Source organism: Exophiala spinifera, assembly GCF_000836115.1.
Source record: "Exophiala spinifera strain CBS 89968 unplaced genomic scaffold supercont1.2, whole genome shotgun sequence".
In the NCBI taxonomy this organism is placed as follows: Eukaryota; Fungi; Ascomycota; class Eurotiomycetes; order Chaetothyriales; family Herpotrichiellaceae; genus Exophiala; species Exophiala spinifera.
The window spans coordinates 2121148-2133095 of record NW_015622514.1 but is presented as its reverse complement, the minus strand read 5'-3'; the positions used below and the strand labels follow the sequence as shown (position 1 = coordinate 2133095).

The following is an 11948-nucleotide window of genomic DNA, read 5'->3' as shown; positions in this document are numbered from 1 at the left end:
TGTTTCACTCGTGATGAACGCTTGACGCGCAATAAAATGTCCCGTGCGGACACTCGTCAGATCACCAGTGTGCCAATCTACCTCCTGGGCGACCTGCTCCCACACGGCAATCATTTACAATGATAATACTGTACCAACAAGTACCTGAGTAGCCTCAAATACAAGTGATGCTACGCTCAGACCAGGTTGGACTGGCAGGTGTGTCGTACCGATGCTCAGGCCCGAAACATGCCTCTGTCTATTCTTACGAGCCAGAGTGACGCAGGTAGCAGAGCACAGTCCTATTGGTTTCTTACAATCGTATCGGGCGGTCTGGCGCGTCCTTTGACGATCTGATCAATATGGAAAGCCGTGAGCCTGTGTATTGTTGTCCGAAAAACAATATTCTGCAAAAGGGAACCCACAACCGGCGACCGCAGGGATAAAGGGTGCAGACTCCTTACCAGGGCACGAACCACCGCAACAGTACGCTGCTGATCAGCGGGAACACGGCCGCATGGGTTCGACCAAGGGTCCACGGCTAATCCAAGTCTAGCGTGTCTAGCCATGGCCTCCGTCTTTGGTTGCTTCACCGGCCAATCTTAGTTCGGCAAGGCAAATTCCAGGGTCGGTGCAAAGACGAGCAGCAGAATTGTTTGAGGACGATCTCACAGTCGAAACAAGATGATTCGATTCTTTCCAAGGAGTCAGGACCCGTCAAGGTGAATCCTACTCATACAGGTACAGTACTACGTCTGACAAGCAGGTCCTGACACCGGCGCAGCACGGCCCCAAGAAATGGCACCAGCATGATCAAGAGTCCCACTGCATCCATTGCGTTGCGTCACTTTAGTGAACAGCCCATCAGTCCGCCCACGATAATCCCTGGAGCGGCACTGGCCTTTAGCGTCCCAAGGGCGACAAGTGCGTCCTATGGATGAGGACATTGTAGCCGTATAGCATACGAGGTACATTGTTAAGAGAGCATTAAACGATACAAGAAGCTATCAGACCTTTCGAAGAGTTCACGGAGTATAGAGCCTCTCTGATGAGTGCAGCTCTCCTACTCGCACCGTCTGGATGTTCGACCTTGCCACAATGAACTCAAAAGCCGAGGACCATCCGCCAACGACCGCGGTGCATCTCTCCACACACACACCACCTCCAGGCCAAAAAACCCGAGCCGATGGAAGGAGTGATGTTACTTTGTACACCCATGGCCACCGATTTCTAGTCGAGATCGAGAAAGTCCCCAGAGGCCGGAGCCACATGCCAAGCTACGACTCAGGGCTCTTCTCACATGCAACAAACTCGGCAAAATAGAGGCAACTTGCATGCATTCTATCCTGAGCTGCAGGACAAATGTTTCAAAATCCAAGCGAACTGTCCACTTAACTCACAGTGGAAGCTTCGACGACGCGTAGACATCGCCTATCTCCCCCACCTAATTCAAAGGGGCGACCTTTGCATGTTCTTCCGTTTTGGTCGATCTCATGGAAATAAACGCCGTCAGAGTGATAGTATCTTGCTAATTCTCTGGTCGCGATAGCCTACGAGAACTGGCATCCGCCTGACTCCCTCGTCGGCCACAACGGTGTCCGGCATGTGCCCGCTAGGTACTGAAGACACACACATACGGAGCAACGCACCCAGTCGAATGGCTAGGTGCATTAAATCTGTGCACAGACCAAGCCGTAGCCCATCTTCCCAGGAGTTCCAGGTCCATAGAATCATCCCTCGGAATCGAAAGTCTTCCAGCTCCAGCATGACGCAGAATCAACGATCCAGGACCAGGATCAAGCAACCGCCTAGGAGAAATCAGACTTGTTGCCGACCTCGCCCGAATGGATCGATGCTGTCCGACAAGGGGGTCATAATGCGGGGAGAAAAGAATTGTTGGGATACCGCTGCAAAGGTGCATGCAGATGCTGGGTCCAGCACGAAAGGATGCAACATTATTTACGGAGACTCCGTACTTCATTCAGACTTCATCTCTCACTCGTCTGCTCGAGGTTGACAAGATCTCCCGTCGATGTCATCGCGTTATCCAACCGGCTGGTCCATCAGCATCGTGTAGCAAGTTGAACCAGAATAGACCAGTGCCAATTATTTACTTCTGGAACATCCGTGGCCTCGATTGTCCTTTGGTCGCCCACGGTCCTTACGAGTACAAAGATTAGAGCGGTTCTTTGTTGGTCTTTCGCCTCTTTCTGCAAAAGCCGTATTACTTGCAGAGATGCAGGTGCGCATAAAGTACCGTGCCAGTACAGGCACAATAATAATACACGCAACCATATGGAGACTACTTAGTAATAGGCTAATAGCAACATCCTGAGATCCTGAGATCCTGCGAAATTGTGCTGTACGTCATTGTCTGGGGCTTCCTCCTTAATCTCGCGAAAGTCAACAACCTCATCCCTGATCAGCGCGATATGTGCGAAGTCCGGGGGAAGTACTGATTAGTGTCCAGTATTCCTTAGACGGGGCTAGACTCGAGGAAAGTCCTCGAACAAGCACACTTCAGCAAGGTTTTTGGCATTGGTTCTAAGGGTCTCGAACTGCCCTCACAGGGTCAGTTGCACACTGTGCAGATTCGAAACATCCGCCCGAATGTTCCGATCTCTCGGCAAAATCCGTCAGACCATAGCAGGTAGAGTTGCCAGAAAGCGTCACCTGTCAGTTCTGCAGTGCGAGGTATACGGCGGAGTTTGTCCAAAGTGGCCGCAACAGTCCGCAACGTCGGTATCCAGTCCAACATGCCAAACGATGTCCGGCGACCCATTTACGTCAAGGTCCGTGAGTCGACGAAAGGATTGAATGGCTGACCGCTTTTTTGGAGTGTCCTGGGAGAAGCAACGTAGGACAGCATTGTTGAGAGCCTGTCCCTCCATGCGAAATCCTGCAGTGTCATGGTCAAAAACCCTGCTAACTGCCGTCTCCGACTTACCTTCGGGTATTACCAGCACCAGTAGTGCGACAATCCAGCTTCTAAAGGACCAGGTGACCGAAATCCGATCAAAAGGGCCCGGAGTCAACGCTGTCCAACAATGCCCACTTCGGGTTCGCCGTCGTGAGGCGAGAGAGCACCGCAACGTTGGTCTGCAGGGTGCGCAAGAGGAAGGCTACCGACACATCAGGGCCGCAAACGCCGACGGGTGGTGGTGTAGTTGAGTGTCTGGGACAAGGCAGGGAAGAACGATGTCGGTGTCGATGGCTTTTCCTGCTTCCTCGACCGCTAATTGTCCTGGCTGTGCTCGTACTCACCCTCATGCACACGCTCATCCTGATTCCTCGTCCCTCTGCAACATTCGCGGCGATAGGTTTTTCCGGCCGATGTGTTATCCCGGCTCTCTCGATGGCTCACTAGGCTAGTTGTGGCTGGTGCGCGGAGGTATTTTTGGCCCCAAGCACCAGGTTTGGCTTGCTTTAAGCTGCGCCTTGGCTGGAGTTTAGGTGGACTTGACTGGCCTCAGCCACCAGATAAGCTTTCGCCTCCACCGCCCGCCACGGGGAGCCTTAACACAAGGACGTTTGAGGTGTTGACTAACTAGAAGTTTGTGACCAACCTAGCAAATCTTGCCCGATTGGGAGCAGACCGCGAGGGGAGTTGGGCGGTGCCCTCGTGGGAATCACCCACTCGCTGTTGACGCACGGCCGTTTCGCACGACTAACCTCTATCAATCTCCTCTCACGAAACATTGCCCTGATAACAGCTGTCTTTATTTTCTGCCGTTGTGAAGTTTATAAGCCCCCCTGGGATATATATTTTGGCCGTACTCCGTACCCTTCAGAAGCCAGACAGCAAACAAGCAACCACACCATCAGATCATTCAAATCAACACTTCTATCTTTTTCGCCCGATTCACCCTCAGTCCTGGAACATTATCTCTGACAGGAACCCCGCTCTTCACTCCTGTCGAGAAATCAGATTTCGGCATGCCTATTATCACCAAACTTGTGAAGGGTGTCAGTTCAGGCATCGGGCTTGCATCAGAGGCCATTGCAGACCGCAAAGAAAAGAAAGCCGCCAGAGAAAGTGCGACAACGTCGTCTCATGAACAGCAATCACTCGAGGTCGGCGAAAGCTCGAGAGGGGGCAGAAAGTCCTTTTCCAAAGATGACTCTGAGTCCGACAGCGAAGACGACGAGCTCGACACCGACCGTGCGGAATGGGCTCTCGACGAAGCAGCGGCTGAGCTAGAAGAACCGCCGCCTTCGTACGAGGCGTCAGCTGGAACCCCGTCCTCGGCAGACGACGTCGCCACTGCCTTTGTACAAAACCACAATCTCACCATCGTCCCGTCCGGGGGTTACCGTCCGCTCCCATGCCCCGTCATCCTCCCTCAGCGTCGGCCCCAGGACAAGTCTCGAGGCTTCATCCGGGCCTACGCGCCTCTCCTCGGCGAGTGCGCGGGCATCGACCAGGCGACCTTCCTCGACTTTATCAAAGAGCTCGATCGCTCATCTCGCGCCAACCCCGCCTTTGACGTAATCAACGTCGCCGCGTTCGCAGTCGGGATGATTCCCAGCCCGATCGCCATGGGGGTTGCCATGGCAGTCCAAGTCGTAGCCGGCGTCGGCAGGGAAATGCAAACGCGCCACAGACGCAACACGTACCTCGACAAGATCAACGAGACTCTCTTCATGCCTCGCGGGTTATACTGCATGATCATGACGTTCAAGCCCGACTCGCCCAACGACCCGGTCATGCAGGTCGACCTCAACTCCACCGACCAGGCACTCACGAAGGCCCTGTCGACGCCCGAGAGCGAAATCCGCCAGAAACTCAACAAGCTCCGTCTCTCGTCCGGCGTGACCAAGGGCGACTTGGCCCTCCCCGAATCCGCGCCGCTGGTGTACCCCGCCATCGACGCAGCGGCCGCGCGCGCGGCGCAGGACGGTACGGCCTTGCCCGAACGGAAGCAAAGCGCACTGAAGTCGTCCAGCAAGTTCCTGGGAGACTACCTCGACCGACGGGCCCAAGCGCGGTACGTGGCGATGAACCCGGGGAACAAGCTGGCCGAGGCGACGCCTCCTCCGCGCAAGGAATTCGCGTCGCGCTTCGCCGACCCCAACCACCCCGTCAACTCCGGGTCCCTGGTGGCCCTGCTGACCGGAGGCCACTTCGACCCCAAGGCCGCGAAACGAGCGAAGCGTGCCCAGCGCCGTGCGGCCTGGCGCGGCTACGAGCTCACAGAGGCCGACATCAAGAATGCACAGATGGGCCGGGGGAGGCGACGACGGGACCAGAAGGGGCTCATCGGTCGCGTCCTGCACAAGGACGTCTTCTATCTTACCATTGTCAACTTGCCTACGGAGAAAGAGACTGCGGAGCTAATGCATCAACTGGATGTGGCCCAGGGTCAACATGGGCAATAATGACTTCTACCCCCGACATGGATTGGATTGAGAGTAGTCTCGCAGTGAGAGGAGGTGCAGTGGGGCATTAAATTAAAAGGTCAAACTTTTCATAGAACGTACTATAACATCCGAAAGTTTGACTTCCGACCGGGAGGATCAGGGCGAGGGGGATCGAAATTATACAATAGGTCGACGAAGGATGCACAAATACCAAACTTGATAGCTAGTCATGACCACCCATAAATGTGAATTGTACGACAAGGATACATAGATAAGATACCCTCCTCTCCCTCCCCCCCCCCCCCTTTTTTTTTTCTGTTTCTTGTCCTTCACAATCAATGCACCCTGTGTCCAACAGACAGACATGCCCGCTCGGGCAATTTGCAATCCCTTCAAACATGGCTTGTCAATTTTCCGATTTTCACCCTTCCAGTCATCAGGGTCGTACTACCATGACGGCGTATCATCGACGACCTTGACATGGTATTTGTCCGAGAAAAAAGAATTCCCTGCAGGAACAGTAATCACACTACCTATCTGTACTCAAATGGCGAGAATGGATCAGGTACGTAGGTCCCTTCATCTTCTATATAGAGTCACGGAGAGATAGAAGTTCGTTGAGTTGTGTCATTCCTTGTGCATAGTAGTTGGCCCTTGTTGACCTCCTTCCAGAACACGGAAGGAAGCTTCATTTCCAAATTGTTCGGAATTACAATGACAATCTCAGGCTCTATGAAGACATCAGGCCTGCTCTAGCTCTATGGGGTATCTCATCTCTCAAACGTTCGTGACGCATGAGTTTCAGTGCTTTCGTCTCGTCGTGTAATCATACAGTCGTGGGCAATTTCCAAATCTTACAGTCCATCCTCGCCCCTAATCACTCTTTGACCATCAATGAACGCCCTTCTGCCCGGTGGAATTCGTCCTCCTCTGGTGGCAAAAAAAAAGCTCCCCTTGATGATGCTTGGAAATAATCCTTTGCATTCTTTCAACTCCTCGTGCTTCTAAATTTCCAGAAGCTGACCAGACAGCGTCCCATCCATGGACCTGCAATCATTGAAGTCTGGCTGCTCGTTGTTGGGTCTCTTGCCGAAATCGGCGGTGAATCGCGCATTGTCGAGCCAGGTGAGGAGGTTTGGATCCCCGCTTTTCACCGCCACGACAAGACCAGTTTGTTCACTCACTTTCAAGTCAGGCTTCAAGGCTTGTGGACTCAATAGGACGGATACGCTTTCAAGGAAGAATGCACCTTGGTCCGCATACGAGCTTGCAGTGCGCACGAGACTCCATGGGGCTGACACTGACACACCTGACTCCCATCGACGGAAAAGCCAGCACATTCTCTCTGCGCAGTTGAGCATGATGAAGGCCGTCAGAAAAACCTGGAAGGTCTTGGGCTTTTTTGGATGGCCACAACATTCTTCAAAGCGACGCATTGTGGGTTTGCAGAGAAGGCTGGTCCGGTTTTCGAGGACTGCGTGGAATTGGTTGACCATGGCTGCGTAAGTAGAGCCATTCTGGCTTTCGCTAACTTCGTGGAGAGGTTCAGAACGGCCGGAAACAATAGTGAAATCGGCTTTCAAGTCCGGGTCAACCATCAACGACGTGGCGGTCCAAAGCTCGATGATGTCGGAGAGGAGTCCGTCCTCCTTGTCGGTGCTGGGGTTGGCAAGCTGCTCACGCTGGATACTGTGCGCAACTTGCAGGGTGGCTTTGATGACGGGGCATTTCTCTCTGGCAATGACATCCTCACCGATGGCTTTAAGATACCTCTCCACCCGATCGTCCTTGGGTTCAACGTTGATGACAACAGCGCCATCCTGCTGCGCAATAGACAGTTCCGAAAGATCGCCATCTGAAGAAAGTTGTGATCTTCGATAGCGGGCGCCCAGTTCAACATTCTTGCCCTCAAAATGGGCGACACGGACCAAACCGCCAAACTTGAGCCAGGTAATGCCGGTTTGTTCTCTGTTCACAGCGTGAACGTGTGGTCTTGCAAAGTACGCTTCCAGGATCTCCCACAGTCTGGGCCGGATACACACATTCTTCCAGGTGCGAGGATTTTTCATGTTGGTGCACAGCTTACAAACACCCCGGGGATTGGTTGGATCAACAGGCTCACACGGTTTTCTAAGTGCCCTACAGCGAGAGCACGCTCCAATCTTCCTCACCATCGCGACTTGGAGCTTGGCATCTGGAGCGAACTTCGATCGGCCCGGTCTCCTACCCTTCTTAGCCTTCTTAGGTGCAGCTGTCTTGGGGATAACTGGCGTGGTCTGATCATCTGAATCAAAGGCAATTGGTTCGGGCGCCGCGCTAGAGTGTTCGATGGGCTCGATGGCTTCGTTATTTCTACTTGCTGGGAGGATATTCTCGGCCAAAGCAGTAGTCGTCGGTAAGCTGTTCCACTCCGGGGCAGCATCGGGTGGGCCGGCGTCTGGCAAGAGAGGTGGCAACGATGTCTCATGAGAGCCAGGAAATGAGTCATATCCATGTGACAAGGCTGTTGCAGGCAAGTTTGTAAAGACTTCGTCGGAGATTTGCGTGTTAGTGCTAATCAAGCGACCAAAGGCGTCATGAATGTTGTTACTGTCTTGAAAGTCTGATATCTGTCAGTCTTTGCAAAACCAAGCATCGCAATGGGTGCTGCAAACATACCATTTGAATGAGAGTCAAAGGGGCCAGGATGGATCTGCGGAGGACCATGGGACTCTGAAGAGGGGCCAGGATGTGCTTCAGCATATGCAGACTGCGCTTGTGGCTGGAGGTGATCGAAGCCTTGCTGCTGAAGAATGTTGTCCACGTGAAGAGACGCGGCCGGTGGTCGGAAGCCTTGTTGCTGAAGAGTGTTGTCCATGCGATGAGATGCCGCCGGTGTTTGGAAGCCTTGTGCTTGAAGAGGGTTGTCCATTCGATGAGAAGCCGCTGGTGGTTGGAAGTCTTGTTGCTGAACAGGGTTGTCCATGCGATGGGATGCAGCTGGCGGTTGGAAGCCTTGCTGCTGAAGAGGGTTGTACAGCTGACGCGATGCCTCAGCTAGCACTTCCAGAGCACTTTGCTGCGAAGCTGTGTGAAGTTCGGGAGCCGATGCTCGAGACAGGTTGAAGGAGTTGCTATCTTCTTCTACCTCGTTGCCTCCTCTTCCAGGTACAAGTGGGTATATACTCTGATCCACATCGGAGCGAGCCAGGTCATTCAGACGAAGGATGACTTGGAGACGCTCCTTCAGGGACATATCCGGACACTCCTTCGTCAAGTGCTTCGTCATGTTCTCCATGCGTCCTTTGGGGAATACCTGAAGACACCGTCTGCAGGTGTGTACATAGCGGTTCGAACTATCACCAATCTTCTCTCCGCGTTCGAAGTAATCCATGATGAGTGGATGGGCTCTCCTCCCCATAGTGAATCTGTTCTCTGCTATGTCAGCGCAGACCCGCTTTCGCTTGCAACGCGACTCACCAGATTGGACGATGTGGCTACCCGCGGGGACACCACGAATTGGGATGTCAATGACAAGCGGAGACAGCGAGGTCAATATCGTGCGCGCACGCACACAGACAGACGATTGTGCCGGACCCAACTCTTCGGTCCACACGAGACCTAAGAGCAGGGATAGCGACGAGACCGTTCTCTTGTGTGCAAAGACAATGGATGAAGGCGTACCGGTCAACTCGTCTCACTTTGTTATGATTTGCATTCGGTCCAAAAGTCGCGATATTGAACGGGCAGTATTCACAGGCGGTGTTGGATAAATTTGGGCGGTGAGAAACGACTGTGGGAACATGATTGGTACGTTTCGCCAAGCGACACGCTTTTCCTCTTTAGGGTAGCATGCATCCTGCAAGGCTCTCTCCCTTCCGTACCTAGTACTCGTACTCCGTAGGTACTTTTGGATTGTCGGGCCGTAAGGAATCTTGGCTTCTTTTGCAGGAACTGAACTGTTGTGCATGGTGAGGCATTATCTCATGGCTGAACCACATGGATGTCATATCGTCGTCATCATCCAATCTGTCTGTCTTCGGGCCTCCAGTATGGAACGCCCAAAATATCAAAAATGCGTTTCTCATCCTGCCCTTCCACAAGCTGCCCTTCTGTAAATCTCTCTCGTCCACGGCCTCGCAGCACGTCCTTGTAGAGCCCTTGCTGATTCAACCTCATGCCCTTTTTACTCGCCAAGAGCCGCATGCTCCTGTTGAAGATATCGTCGCCGGTGAAGTATATCAGGGCGGCTCCAAGTTCCGCCCACGGGACGAACAACAGATCTATTCGCCGCCATATTTCAATGCCTGGCAAGGCCGAGCATCCATGCCATTTTGCAGCATCTTCCCCTGTCCCCGTAGCTAGCGCAACCTTCAAAAACCCCTGCTCTGTCAATTTTGGAATAACTGTGCCCAACATGAGTGTTCGTATGTGACGTATGTCAGCGCCTTCTTTGGTGATGATGCAGTCTATATCTCCACAGTCTGCTTTACCTCTTCTAAAAGAACCGCCCACTATCAGCTGCAAGCCGCGATCTGCGGCTCTCAGAGCTTTTCTGACAATGGTTGCATGGTGAGCAACCTCGTCACGAGGGATGCGCTGTTGGAGGTCGTCGTAGTGTTCAAGTCCAACGAGCTGGCAAGGAGTCAACTTGACTTTCCGGCGAATGTCATTTAGAGTGCGATGGCCTTGGGAGTACCACGATGCCGCTGTCTGAGCGCCAACACCATAGATACCCATGAAGAGCTCAAGAGTCTGGTCACGCGGATCTTTCTGAGATTCGTCGAGTCTCCGGATTCGATCTTTGGACACAAATTCCTCGATCATCCCAGCTATGCTCTCGCCAATGGCGTTCAATGACATCGCTTGCTCCTTCGTGCGAATCAGCTCTTCTTGGGTCTTGAGTGCGCCAATTGCTTTACGGAAGGCTGTCGTGCGCCAGTGATCGCCTTTACGGTCGTAGAGTGTTGCCAGCTCCTGGAGGTTCTCGATGGTTCTTTTGTTCGGGTTTGTGTCACTGGTACCACTGCCATGCTTCTCCATACATTGATAACCGGCATTCTGCTTCCGCATCTTGTCGTCCTGGCGCAGGATAGCAAGGGCAAGATCCTGTTCGTCTTGGTGCTGAGATTCACTTGCATTGTCGAAGCTTGGTTTCATGGACAAACAGCCGATGTCCTTCACGGCTTGGATAGCGACACGAAGCTGATCGTCTGCTCTCGTTGACGCTCTGTCCGCCTTTGGCTCGCCAGCAAAAGGTGACTTAGAAGGGGTAATATCGCTTTTCTTCAATTGAGGTTTCGGGCGCATTGGCGTTTTGGGTCGAGTCAAATCCATATTTGCCGTAGGAGGAGCTTCGACATGATCATGCTGACGACGCTCAAACCCGGGAACCAAGAATTGTTTCCTATTGACATTTTGTGGCTGTTTCAGCGAAAAGCTCTGCACAAGCCAGTCTTCGAGCACGATAGCTGGACATTCCTACAGCTTGTGGTAAGGATGGCACATAATCTTAGATCAGGTAATACTTACCGGAACCTTCCCGGAGGGAAAAGAGTCTGCAACTTCGGTCATCGTATAGCTGTGATCGACAATAATATGTGTCACATCATCATACCACTCGTGCACCCATTCGGCTCCCAGCAGCACACTTTTATATATTCTGATACGGCGAACAGGATTGTCGTCATTATTGGGGACAAAGTCTGTTGGATGCCATCAACATAAGGTATTGATAGACAGCAAGGAGACTTACAGAAAACAAACCCCTCAAAGAATTGCAGTTCTGTCGGGACGAATGTCAAGTTCATGCTCTTCGGAACTTTCCTTTTCAGTTGCTTGAGATTTGATATATTTGTAGAATTCCTTTCCATTTCCTTCACTGAGGCCTTGGGTGGTTTGACGGTACCCTTAGCTCCCACCTCGGTCTTTGTCTTCTTCGTTGGTGCTTGACCGAGGCTTGGTGAACTCTCAACATCACTGACGTTTTCATCGTCGATCATAATCGGTGCTGATTGTGACAACCCTTCGTGCAATCGTTTCTTGCCTTGAACCTTGCTGATATGGCGAGATCGGTTGCTGGAATGATGACCGTCGTTTTGCTGGGTTTGTTCCCTGGATCTAGCTGGTTGAGCGGCATGGTGTACCTCGCACGAAACGTTTGATGGTTCATTCTGACTCTCATCACCACTGATGAGATCATCTAAACGATATAAATCCTCAAAAAACCTGGCCTTTTCTTCTTTTTTCGGGTATGATGCCATGCTGTGGTCTGGCTGGTGAGAGAATAATGAAAGGAAAACTTGCCGTGTTGGATCTTCATAATCATAGAAAGCTCCATGTACTGCAGCACAGGAATACAGGCTTTGTTTCAGGGTGTCACTGAGAAATCAAGCGCATTCACCGCAAACGACATTGGCGGGGGAGAACTTCAAAAGTCCTTCATGGTGGGCGACGCGACTTTTCTTTGTGCGTTGACGTGTAAGCCACTGTGACACGTGGTCATGTGACGTGCTCTGGAAAATTATGGCTAGTATTGCGGACTCAGTGTGCCAAACGAGCAAGCTACAGCTACCAGAGTACTGCAATCATTACGACGACTCCTGGAGTCTTCCGCAGCCAAGCTCGAA

General features: G+C 52.4%; 3 protein-coding genes across 3 annotated transcripts; 1 reads left to right on the top strand and 2 right to left on the bottom strand.

Annotated features, from left to right (window-relative positions):
• Positions 1 to 3915: 3915 nt before the first annotated feature.
• PV08_03079 (uncharacterized protein) lies at positions 3916 to 5358 on the top strand (the record flags this gene model as incomplete). Its single annotated transcript, XM_016377436.1, has 1 exon — positions 3916 to 5358. One exon carries the CDS (start codon positions 3916 to 3918, stop codon positions 5356 to 5358), a length of 1443 nt encoding a protein of 480 aa, XP_016239006.1.
• A 986-nt stretch (positions 5359 to 6344) lies between these two features.
• Positions 6345 to 8713, bottom strand: PV08_03078 (uncharacterized protein; the record flags this gene model as incomplete). Its single annotated transcript, XM_016377435.1, has 2 exons — positions 6345 to 7942; positions 7999 to 8713. 2 exons carry the CDS (start codon positions 8711 to 8713, stop codon positions 6345 to 6347), a joined length of 2313 nt encoding a protein of 770 aa, XP_016239005.1.
• Positions 8714 to 9339: 626 nt separating this feature from the next.
• Positions 9340 to 11582, bottom strand: PV08_03077 (uncharacterized protein; the record flags this gene model as incomplete). Its single annotated transcript, XM_016377434.1, has 3 exons — positions 9340 to 10800; positions 10852 to 11024; positions 11075 to 11582. The coding sequence occupies 3 exons, from the start codon at positions 11580 to 11582 to the stop codon at positions 9340 to 9342; spliced, it is 2142 nt and encodes a 713-aa protein (XP_016239004.1).
• Between the last annotated feature and the right edge of the window lie 366 nt (positions 11583 to 11948).